The sequence below is a fragment of the Pristiophorus japonicus genome, chromosome 7 (assembly GCF_044704955.1).
Source record: "Pristiophorus japonicus isolate sPriJap1 chromosome 7, sPriJap1.hap1, whole genome shotgun sequence".
NCBI lineage: Eukaryota > Metazoa > Chordata > Chondrichthyes > Pristiophoridae > Pristiophorus > Pristiophorus japonicus.
Genome location: NC_091983.1, coordinates 150,415,567 through 150,428,242, shown reverse-complemented (window position 1 = coordinate 150,428,242; position 12,676 = coordinate 150,415,567). Strand labels below are relative to the sequence as shown.

The following is a 12,676-nucleotide window of genomic DNA, read 5'->3' as shown; positions in this document are numbered from 1 at the left end:
ATGCGTCGTCATATGGCGTCGGGTGTGTATTGCAACAAGCTAATGATTTTGGGAAATTGCAAACAGTTGCCTATGCATCCAGAAGTCTGTCTAAGGCCGAGAGAGCCTACAGCATGATTGAAAAAGAAGCGTTAGCGTGTGTCTATGGGGTAAACAAAATGCATCAATATCTGTGTGGGCTAAAATTTGAATTGGAAACTGACCATAAGCCACTAATATCCCTGTTTTCCGAGAGTAAGGTGATAAATGCGAATGCATTGGCCCACATCCAGAGATGGGCACTCATGTTGTCTGCATAGAACTATGCCATCTGCCACAGACCAGGCACAGAAAACTGTGCCGATGCTCTCAGTAGGCTGCCATTGCCCACCACGGGGGTGGAAATGGCGCAGCCCACAAATTTAGTCAAATGGTTATGGAAGCATTTGAGAGTGAGCTCTCACCTGTCACAGTCCGACAGATTAGAACCAGGACACCTTACTGTCCCTAGTTAAAAACTGTGTGGTTCACGGGAGTTGGTCCAGTGTTCCAGTGGAAATGCAGGAAGAGATAAAGATGTACCAGCGGCGCAAAAATGAAATGTCTATACAGGCAGATTGCCTTCTGTGGGGCAATCGGGTAGTGGTCCCCAAGAAGGGCAGAGACACCTTCATCAGTGACCTCCACAGTATCCACCCAGGCATCATAATGATGAAAGCAATAGCCAGATCACACGTGTGGTGGCCCGGTATTGATGCGGACTTCGAGTCCTGTGTGCACAGATGTAACACATGCTCGCAGTTAAGCAATGCACCCAGGGAGGCACCATTAAGTTTATGGTTTTGGCCTTCCAAACTGTGGTCTAGGGTACATGTCGACGATGCAGGCCCGTTCTTGGGTAAAATGTTCCTTGTGGTTGTAGATGCGTACTCCAAATGGATTGAATGTGAAATAATGTCGGCCCGCACATCCGCTGCCACCACTGAAAGCCTGCGGGCCATGTTTGCTATGCACGGACTACCTGATGTTCTTGTGAGCGACAACGGGCCATGTTTTACCAGTGCTGAGTTCAAAGAATTCATGATCCGTAACAAGATCAAACATGTTACATCTGCCCCGTTCAAACCAGCATCCAATGGTCAGGCAGAGAGAGCAGTGCAAACCATCAAGCAGGGCTTGAAGATAGTAACTGAAGGCTCACTGCAGACTCGCCTATCCCGAGTCCTGCTTAGCTACTGCACGAGACCCCACTTACTCACTGGGATTCCACCTGCTGAACTGCTCATGAATTGGGCACTTAAGACAGGGCTCTCGTTAGTTCACCCTGATCTACATGAACAGGTAGAGAGCAGGCAGCTTCAACAAAGTACATATCATGATAGCGCAAATGTGTCACGCGAAATTGAAATCAATGATCCTGTATTTGTATTGAATTATGGACAAGGGGCCAAATGGCTTCCCGGCACTGTTGTGGCCAAAGAGGGGAGCAGGGTGTTTTGGGTCAAACTTTCTAATGGACTCATTCACCAGAAACACATGGATCAAATCAAACTCAGATTCACAGTCTATCCTGAGCAACCCACTTTGGACCCTACCTTCTTTGACCCTCCAACGTACACACCAATGGCAACTGACACAGCGGTTGGCCACGAAGCAGAACCCATCATCCGCAGCAGCCCAGCAGGACTCACCACACCAGGCAGCCCAGCAAGGCCAGCTGCACAGCAGCCCAGCGAGGGCCCAACAAATGATTCACCAAAACCAGCATTTGCACCAAGACGATCAACCAGGGAAAGAAAGGCCCCAGATCGACTCAACTTATAAATAGTTACACTGTTGACTTTGGGGGTGGGGGTGGGGGGGAGTGTTGTTATATATGTAAACTTGTATATACCTTGTACAGCCACCAGAATGCTCATCCCCTGGAATCCCAAGGGATCTCACAATCCCTTGGGAGCACAGGTACTTAAGGAGGCCTCACAGGCTGGGAGAGGCACTCTGGAAACCTGCAATCAAAGACTACGGTCACACTTTACTTTGAGCTCACAGTATCCAGTCGGACTCTTTCTTCATACTTAATAATGACATGCGCAGAAGAGGAGACAGAGAGAGAGGGAGCTGTGAGGGACTGAAAGTGTGTGTGGCTGTGGTGTGTGCATGTTTGGCTGTTGTGGAAGGCACGAGGGAGATTCACCAGCAGCAAAAAGTTAAGCACCAAGAACACAGTTGGCACCGAGTTTTTGTCCAACAAATAAGATATAACAGGGAAAGGAATGGTGGAGTCCCTGGAGCTGTTGGCAGGAACACTGGTGGCAGAGGGCTCCCAGTGGTCCCGGAGTGTGGCATTGCACCCCAAGGTGCCGCACCCCCATTGCTGACCACATGAGAGCCAGCAGCAACATCTTGCTTCTGGCTGAGAGCACATTCCCATCTCAGGACCGTCCTCTCCCGTATCCGTCCAAGAAGCATTTCGGCCATCATCCCCCCCCGCCCCCCAATGAAGCATTGCCTGAGGAGCTCCTCAGCCAGGCGGCTTGAAGTACAGGAGGGGAAGGGGAAGGGGTAGAGGTGGGGAGGAGAAGCGGGGGTGGGGGGAGGGTTGGTTTTTATAGAAAAACTAATGATTTCAGACAAATGCTCGGTTTAAATGTTTTTTATTTAACAAAACCTTGTTGCGCACTGGCTCAGATAGCTGCACCATTACACGCTGGTGATTCCTTAACATCAAAGGGTATAATGACACTTAACTTCAATCAACTTAAACTTTAACTGTCATCAAGGTGATGCCCACCATTGATGTATCACCTGCACACCCAGCAGTGCGTCAGCCTTGTAAATAACACCAACGTTCTTTCAGCCAAAGTGATCATTGATAAGCTCCTGACGTAAGGCTCTTGCAGCTGTCATGCCACCATGGGCCCTTTCATGCGGTCTACAGGGGGGCGGGGGCATGGCTTCAGCATCAGCCTAATTGTCTGGGCCGATGTCAGCATCTACTTCCTCATCCTCCTCTTCCTTGCTCTGGTGAGGTGGACTGTCAGACTCATCATGCAATTCTTGTCCCCTCCTGATAGCCGAATTGTGCAGCATGGAACACACCACCATGAATTGAGCTACCTGTTCAGGGCGGTATTGGAGCTCGCCTCCTGAGTGGTCCAGGCATCTAAAGCGCTGCTTGAGCACTCCAATGGTTTTCTCCACGATATTGCGAGTGGCTCTGTGGCTCTCATTGTATCGCCTCTCGGCTTCGGTATGGGTGTCACGCAGGTGGCGAGGCCATATCCTTTGTCACCAAGCATCTAGCATTGACCCTGTGGCTGATTGTTAAACAAGTCAGATACAGTGCTCTCACGCAGGATGTGAGTATCATGGATGCTGCTTGGAAATTGAACATTCACTGCCAGTATAATTTGCTGGTGGTCGACAACCAGTTGGACATTCAGGGAGTGAAATCCCTTGCGGTTCCTGAAAACCTCTGCATCCTGAAAAGATACCCGCATTCTGATGTGCGTACAGTCTATTGCTCCCTGCACCTTGGGAATGTTTGCAATTCTGGAGAATCCTAGAGCCTCCCTGGTCACAGGAAAGCTGATCAAGTCCCTCCTGCGTACGTACAGGGCTTCAGTGACCTTCTAATGTAGCAATGTGTGGCATGCTGAGAAAGTCCGCAAATGTCGCCAGCTGTGGCCTGAAAAGAATCCGAGGCATAGAACGAAGTACCGAGGTGACTTTGACCTCGACGGACAGTGCAGTACTGATGGTGCTGGCAGGCTGCAGATCTCTCCTTATGAGCTGGCATACCTCAGTGATAACCTCTTTGTGGAAGCGCAGTCTCCGAAGTCAGGTGGTGTCGGGCAAGTCGAGGTAAGAATGCTTCTCCCTGTACTTGCGGGGGGTGTAACATCTGGTCCTCCTCATCAGTCTGGCACGTCTTACATTGAGCACATAATGCTGTGGAGCGTACCTTCGGCGATCTCGAGTCTGCTGCATATAATTGGTCATCAAGAGAGAGTGAGAAAGGACAGGCCTCATTGCAATAGCTCTGTTTTCCACCAATTGGTCACAAAGAATGAATTTCCCGACGAAGACACCTATTAAATTCTAATCGGTCACAGTACGGTCAAGATGTTTGTAGCGATGTTCACATCAACTCCAACGACCTTCAGAGTATGTCCGAACTCCCCCGAGGTTGAAGCACAGCAGCCTTTTAAAGGATGTGACATGTGATGTAGAACATGGCGTCCATAATGCTGTGATTAGTTCCACTTTTTCTGGGCATTTTTTTAGGCGAGCGATATTGTGGGCGATATGTGTGCGAGGTGGTGAAAGTGGCGCTGGGCGATCTCATGGCTGCTCGTTTCGGTAAATATGCTGTTTATGACAAAAAAAAGTGGGCGGGTGGTATTATTGAATCTTGGCGTTAAATCAGTGTGGAAATTAACACTGGGTGATATTATGGGCGTTGATTTCGCCCATTCTGATGATTTCGCGCAAAAAAAGTGGCGGGCAGTATTATTTTTTCCCGGTGTTAAGCACATGGGGAAAATAACTATTGCCGAAAAATGTTTCCGAAAAATGGGCATCAGTTTCCATTTTGTGGCTAAATGGGTGATATCTGGGCATTATACATAATTTCCATGGAAAAATGGGCATTAAGTGGGCGTTTAGCATGCAAAAAAATTAGACGTTCTAGCCCAAGCAGTTTTCGTTTCCTGGCTTTGCCCCTGAAATCCTAATCTGTGTTCTGCTTAGCAAAGCTGGGAGAGAACAGTACCCTCCCACATGCCACCAGTACCTGCAGCTGTACATTCGAGCTGAGTGTTTCACCACATGCCTAACCCTCTAGCTCACTGCCTAACTCATGTGGAGTGCCAATATCTGTGCTGGTGCTTGGGAGGGTTGTAATGAGTGATAGTGCATGCTTATGAGGGTGGCTCTCCTCTGGGGTGTTATCTTCTGCAGGGTCCAAGTGCTCATAAGGACCTACAGGAATGAGAAAAGGGACAAGAGTTAGGATGGCACAGAGAGGTTGGACATTATCAGGTGATAATCTTGAGAATGCAACTTGTAAAGCTTGCTGAATATTTGTTGAGGTAAATAAAGGGTTACAAGTAATATGCAGACACTCTGCTCAGAAAAGCTGCCAGCCTCCTCTTCCCCGATGCTCCTGGCTTTTCCGAGGCCACTAATGTCCAGGGCTTCTTGCTCTCTTTTGGGTGAGAGTTACTCCTCCCCCTGGTCTTGCTCCTCTCCCCGGCATTACTTTCTGCAGAAAGAGAAGGCGAGAATTAATGAATGGCTATTAAGAAAGTAAGTGGACACGTATCAGGCTTGTGCAAATAGTATTTCTGCTGAAAGGTGGAGAAGAAACAAGATGGAATGAGGGTGAGGAGATGATAAATGTAAAGCCAAGTGGATGGTGTGAAGTGAGGAAGGAATCCTGGGAGGTATTGCTGGTGGTGCACGTGCTCAGATGCAAGAAGAGAATGCTGTGAGTGGTGTGTGAAGGGCGCAAATGGAAAAGCCGAGTGTGTTTGGAATGAGAAAGATGTTGCAGTGTGTTCTTGTGATTTTATTCTGAAGGATGTGATGGAGGGGAGCAAATCATTGTGCAGTGAGGGAGGGGCTGAAAAGAGTATTGTTGAGAGAGATGTAGAGTTGTACTCACATTTCCTGCTCTTGTGAGGTCATTGAACCTCTTCCTACATTGAATCCAGGTCCTTTAGTTGAGGCTGCTGGCACTGACCCTCTCAACCATCTTTGTCCAAGTCTGCTGGATAGTCACTCTGGGGAAGCTCCTGTGGTTGCTGGGAAACACGACCTTTCTCCTTACCCTGACCTCCTCTACAAAGATCTCCGGGCAGGCAATCACAAAATGGTAGCTATGCGACTCATTCTCCTAATAGTCCTACTTCCAGCAGTATAACAGTGAAAGCTGGCATCAGGGAATCAACCTTACTTTAAGAGGTGCATCCTCATTTTAAATAGGTCTCGGACAGCCCACCAGAAATTGTGCCATAAAATAAGCGGGTTGCCCATTTCCCAGCGTGTTCAGGTCTGTCAATAAAATTGAAACCAGGCCTAAGACTTAAAACCACGTGGGCCGCACATTGACGATGCCATTGGGACTTGCTGCTCGCCTTAATCCCGCCTGCCCGAGTTAAAATCTGGACTCAAGTATGTAACATGTAACAGAAGCAGCTGCATATAATTATTTCCAAGTTAGGGAGCATTTTTATTTTGTAGTTGTGTAGATGAAGACTGCACCATGCTGCTACAAGTCTAATAACAACTAATAAACATTTATTATGTTGTTGGACAAACAAGATGATCATTACTATAATGTTAAATTAATTTATTTCCCCAACCTGCACATGTTCCAACGTATTGATGGTTCTAGCTGTGCCCTCACAGGCATCTGTAGTGAGATGCAGTTTCACACTCTCACCAGCTGGGACAATTCTGTTGAGATAATGTGTGAAGAAATGAATAAAACAATCAATCAGAGGAATTAAATCCATCTTAAAGTAAAAAATCACTCATTCATTTTGGAAGGCAACAATATCAATAAGGACTGAAGGAAGGTTTTATTTTTACCTCCTCTTTAATAGTAGAAATCCATTGTCCCATTTTGACATTTTTGACCAATTTTCCATAGAAAGGATTTACTTCCAAAGTTGTTTTTTTAAGATGAAGACTATTTTCATAAGTTTTTTAAAAAAAGGCATCTAGCTGAACAGTGATTCATATGCTAAGAAAAATTGTTTCATCCTAAAGCCTGCAATTAATAAGCAATTCATTAGCTTGCCTAGGTAATTGCTAAACACCTCACACTCATTATGGCCGGAATCTTCCCAGCCCCATGAATGTAGATTTGGAGGCAGGCCCACTGTCAAAATGGCTGTGATTGACAGTGGGGCGGAAGTTTGCTCTGAACCTGCCTCCATGTGAGTTTTCAAAGGGCTGGGTCTGGCTGCGGTTCACAGACCCGACACCAAGAGGTGGGCCAGCCAATTAACATCATTAAGAGATTAAAGGTATTTAAAAATAATTTTACCAGCAACTTACCATTTTACCAACTTTTTCAAGACCTTCCCGTTGCTCGGGCTTTATGTCAGGTAAGTACCTCAGGTTCTCAATCACTCTCCATTACTTTGGTTAATTGACAGCTGCAGAAGTGGTATAAAAGCTACCATTTCACAGCTGCTCACTTCCCAGTTTCAGAAGCTGCAGCCTTCAGGATTTAGAAGCCACTTTTGAGCAGTATGCAGTTTTAAAGTGTTTGTAGTGAACTCTCTATCCAGTGTCACCTCCTTGGAGCAAGCTCTCTCACCACTGACAGATCGCTTCTGTCATCTCAACTTCAGCTGCCATCTATTCCATCAGCATCGGTGCCCTTGAAAAAATCTCACCTTGGTCCTCAGAATCCCACCATGATCAGCCCCAAATTCAGCATCATTAAACAAACCAGCATCACCACCAACACCACCAAACTTCTCCGCAAGCACCTGATGCTGCACAGTACACAGGGTATCAGCACCCAACCACATTGCTGCCCGGGATGCCAGGGATGGCCTCACCATGGTCAGATTTACTTCACTTAGCGCTGTACACCCTAGCTGCCACATGATGTGCCAAGTTGGAACCACCCAACACCAACGCCTTACAATGACCAAGCCATTCCTTTCACATTCATCACCATTGTGGGGGGCACCCTTATGCCTCACCATTCACGACAATTCACGAAGTCACTTCCAAAGGTTCACAAAAATTTGTCCAAGAACACAGTGTTCAAAATAAAGATTTCAATGTTAGACAACACATGAGCAGAAACTCTACATGAACATTGGCTAAAAGACTCAAGTGCCGACCCTTGTGTGTTGTTAGTTGGTATGATTGGACAAGGATGAGGGGGAGTGTGAGGTGTGGCTAATGAGATGGGGATGTGATAATGTAGATAGAGAGAGAGGGATGGGTGGAGGTGCAAGGTAAGTTGGTGTGAGTAAGGATGTCCAGGATTAGGGTAAGTAAGGCAGAGTGATGGGGATGTGATGAGTGGCACAGCAGGGTGAGGTTGAGTGTGGTTTTGCAGTAACATTTCGTGATCTACTGAGATCATTGAAAGGTTTGCGCCCCTACAGCCAGGTCCTCCTGATGACATCCCTGCTTTGCCCTTCTGTGCAATGTGCAACCAGACTGTGTTGGTGTCCTGGGGAGGTCTCTTCACCCATTGTAAGGGAAGAGAATATAAGAATATAAGAAATAGGAGCAGGAGTAGGCCATTTGGCCCCTCGAGCATGCTCCAGCATTCAATAAGATAATAGCTGATCTGATCTTGGCCTCAACTCCACTTCCCTGCCCGCTCCCCATAACCCTTGACTCCCTTATCATTCAAAAATCTGTCTGTCTCCAACTTAAATATATTCAATGACCCAGCCTCCTCAGCTCGCTGGATAGAGAATTCCAAAGATTCATGAACCTCTGAGAGAAAAAATTCCTCCCCATCTCCGTTTTAAATAGGCAATCGCTTATTCTGAAACTATGCCCCCTAGTTCTAGATTCCCCCACAAGGGAACCATCCTCTCTGCATCTACCCTGTCAAGCCCCCTCAGAATCTTATACATTTCAATAAGATCACCTTTCAGTCTTCTAAACGCCAATGAGTATAGGCCCAATCTGCTCAACCTTTCTTCATAAGAAAACCCCTTCATCTCAGGAATCAACCTCGTGAACCTTCTCTTAACTGCCTCCAATGCAAGTATATCCCTCCCTAAATAAGGAGAACCAAAATGTAAGCAGTACTCCAGGTGTGGTCTCACCAACGTTCTGTACAGTTGTAGCAAGACTTCCCTACTTTTATACTCCATCCCCCTTGCAATAAAGGCCAACATTCCATTTGCCTTCCTAGTTACTTGCTGCACATGCATGCTAACTTTTTGTGTTTTATGTACAAGGACCCCCAGATCCCTCTGTACCGTAGCATTTTGTAATCCTCTCCATTTAAATAATAATTTGCGTGATGGGAGAGCCTAGGTGCAGCCGTGCACCTTTGTGCTGTGCTTGTCAGTGTTTGCAGTACCTCAATGCTGCAAAATACTGTCAGAAAAACTGTCGAAACCAATGTGGGCATGGTCCTTTTAAGGAAACCGACTGATGACATGTCATCAAATGTTGTCATCAGACCCACTTCCTTTTAATTGGTCGGGAACCTCGCAGGGTGGGTTTAACAAGCCCAATCAAGGGAAGATTCTTCACACAGTGCGGGCTGGAGCCGGGAGCGGGGTCACCATATGCCACCAACCCTGGCCACCCCAAACTTGCCATGGTTGGCGAGATCGTGGCCATTGTGTGGAAAGTGTCTTATCTCTTTCTAGCTGTGACAAGCAAGAGATAAAACAGAAAGGAAGCTGTGCTTTCACTGAGGCTAAAATACTAGAAATGCTGGAGGACAGTTAGATGTCTTCTTGTTTAAGTAAGATGTGGGGAAGTGTAGCAATGCTCGTTATTTTGTATACTGATTGAAATAAGTGAATCTGATCATAATGTTGCTTATGTATTGTGGAGTAAAGCAGTTTAGCAATCGTATCCGACCTCCTCGCACCAAGTATTTGCTCAGTTTGCCTTCAGAGATATTGAAGAAGCACTTGTGCAAAAGATACAAATATCCAGTTCTGATCACAAGGGATACTATAGTTACACTCAGGGTTATTGTATACCCAGACATTGGGTCATATAGACACACTTTGAAAAATAAGCTGCTCAGACTGCTCTACTTCAAAGAATATCGAACTCAGACCTGAATTTGTAACACATCCATTGAGAATAAACTCCAATAGCCAAAAGACAGCTTTGAGATTCTGTTGCTGTTATTATACTTTTTTTCTAATCTCCTTCTTTCTGTCTTGCCAAGTTATCATTGATCTCCTTAAATATAGTGTGATGTAGGATATGCACTTTATTCACAGTTTCTGCCAACATCTCTGTATTATCCAATAGGATGAATATTTTGTAGAATGAGCTAGGTTCCCTGTAGCTGAAACAGATCAGATTTGATGGAGGTCTTTAAAATAATGAAAAGATAAAATTTGGTACACATGAATAGGCTAATCAAGCTAGATAGATCAGGAAGGACCAGTGACATAAGTATAAGTTACAAAAGCAAAGAATTGGGTAAGATACTAGGAGGTACTTCTTTCTTAGAGAGTCATCAACCTCTGGAGTATGTTGCTGGTAACTTGAAGTGAGTGCAGTTTTATTGCAAGCATTCAAAAGGCAGCTGAACGAGTTCCTGAAAGTAGCTAACATATCTAGATATAGAAAGTAGGTGGGTTATTGGGAATTATGTCACCCAGTGACTGTGATCTCCTGGAGCTTGCTTGATTGCCTTTAGAGGGTTGGAAAAGAATTTCCTAGAGTTTTTTCCCTAAATTGGTTAGTTTTCTTTCTTGTTTTCTTGGCTCGCTCAGGAGATTGCATGACTGTGTAAGGGTGAATGGGAGTAATAGTGTACAGAGGTTACATCCTGCCAGGGTGGGACAAGCACGATAGACAGGCCAGTCTTGTCTATCCTTTTTCATGGGGCTGATTTTAACTTCTGGTGATGATGGAAAACGGGTGGTAGCGGATTGTTGACCCATTATGCACCCCGCCCAATCTTGCTTTCCATCACCCTCATCATTCTTTCTAGTTTGAACCTGATGTCTCCCCATATTCAATTCCCATATTTTAATTTAAAATAAAATTCAAGGTTTTCAGTACCCCTAACAATCATTCACACATCACCTTCGACTGAAGTTGTGGAGTGCACTGGCTGATACACAATTGAACATTTCAGGATGGCTCAGGGACCGTGTGAGAGGGTGCACAGGTTCTTGGAAGTGGCACTAGAGGTCCTTGTGGAGAAGGTCCAGAGGAGGAGGGATGTCCTGTCCCCGCCGGTGGGGGGAGGGGTAAGGAACCCACTCTCCCTCCTGCCGCTCTCTCCTGCAGCAGCTGGTGCTGCTCTGCATAGCCTTATGTCCTCCTTCCATTCCTCCTCCAGATCCCTAGAAAGATGCCCATGTCCAAGCAATCTCTTTCTCCTGATGTCTCCTATAAGCTGTCCAATAAGGTGGAGTAGCACAGCACTCACTCTCTTTAGGTGAAGTCCTCAGAGAATTTCAAGAATAAATGTTGACAGAGTGTTGGTGAAGTCTCGACATAGTGTCCCAGAAAATCTCCTGCTGTGTCTCAAGAGTCCTCTTCAAACCTCCAGCAGCCAGTGAACAGTGAAAACTGAGCATGGCTTTAAGTAGCACTTGAAATCCTCAACCTGTTTACTCCTAGTCTGCTGGTTGCTGTTAGGAGAGGTCATTAAATGAAGCGCTAGCCACCAAAATGCTGTGAAGCCTTTGTAATGAGTGATCGTGGGCAATTTAATTGTCAATCAGACCCTTAACGATCCTCCAGGCGGCTGTTCCCAGTGCCATTGTCAACTCCTTTACCAAGATGGCGCCTTGCGCAAAAGGCGGGCTAAACCAGTGTTTGAGCTCAAGACCCCATCTTGGCCACTGGCTCTTTAGTGCCTAAAATATCTAGGGAAGGTTGCCCAGTTACTTTAAGATTGTGTTGTACTATAAGCAAGGGGATTCAACATTTTCGAACTGGCTCATATTTTAATATCCATCGGAGCAGGCTGGGGAGCGGAAGGAGCAATGTGGCAGCCTAGCCCAGCAGTCTGCGTGGCCCCCGGCCTGTGAGCACCATCGGAGCAGGCCGGGGAGCGGAAGGAGCAGCACGTGCTGGAGCAGGAGAGCAACGGCAGTGAAAAGGGACATCATCAAGGTCCGGGTCGGTGATTGGAGCGTGGGCGAGTACTGCAGGAGCGGCGAGGTCGGGGCGAAGGAGCGGCGAGAGATTGTACAGGGACGTGATCGGGGCTCAGGAGAGATGTGAGTTCGGGGCCCAGAAAAGGCGAGGGCCCAGGGGCAGCACGGGCCAGCCCACACTGCGATATGTGTGCGCATTAGGTCCGTGCAACAGAGTTGGTCTCCAGTCGTCTTGGTTAACCCTTGCTGCTGGACCAAGACCTAGCTCTGTCAAACCCGTGTTGTGGCTGGTGTGCAATGGTCAACATATGTTAAAAAAAATCCAAGCACAGACATCTTCCACCCTTCAAGATTTAGTTTGGACCTGGAATTTCAGGTCCTTCATTGAAACACCTGTGAAATTTTGATGTGGAAGCAAGTCATCCTCGATTCGAGGGACTGCCTATGATGATGATGATTTTAATATAAATGGAGCACTAATTTGTGAAAGGTTATTGAATTAAGTGCTGGAAGCTAACAGTTTAAAAGAAGCGCAAGAATCCGAGATGAAGTGCCAGTACTGTTTGAAAAGACCTCAAGACACTTTCAATAATACAGCAAGGAAGCGGACTATTGCACCTGCACAATCATTACCATCCTAGCCCGCTGCAACTTTACACTGCAAAAGACTTGCACCAAAAGGGGTTAAGAAAGAATTTAAAATATATGGATTCACAGACAAATAACAAATGGGTTGTCCATGAGGCTGTGTCGAGATTTCGTGACACAAGAACATAAGAACATAAGAATTAGGAACAGGAGTAGGCCATCTAGCCCCTCGAGCCTGCTCCGCCATTCAACAAGATCATGGCCGATCTGGCCGTGGACTCAGCTCCACTTACCCGCCCTCT

General features: G+C 46.5%; 1 protein-coding gene across 1 annotated transcript in view; it reads right to left on the bottom strand.

The window, feature by feature from the left end:
* Window positions 1–12,676, bottom strand: part of LOC139266641 (PC3-like endoprotease variant B) — a gene marked incomplete at its 3' end in the record, with an annotated part of 827,273 nt that overhangs the window by 173,896 nt on the left and 640,701 nt on the right. The window contains exon 10 of the mRNA XM_070884230.1: window positions 6,348–6,441. Within this exon, the coding sequence (XP_070740331.1) occupies window positions 6,348–6,441 (94 nt within the window). The remainder of the gene's footprint in view (window positions 1–6,347; window positions 6,442–12,676) is intronic.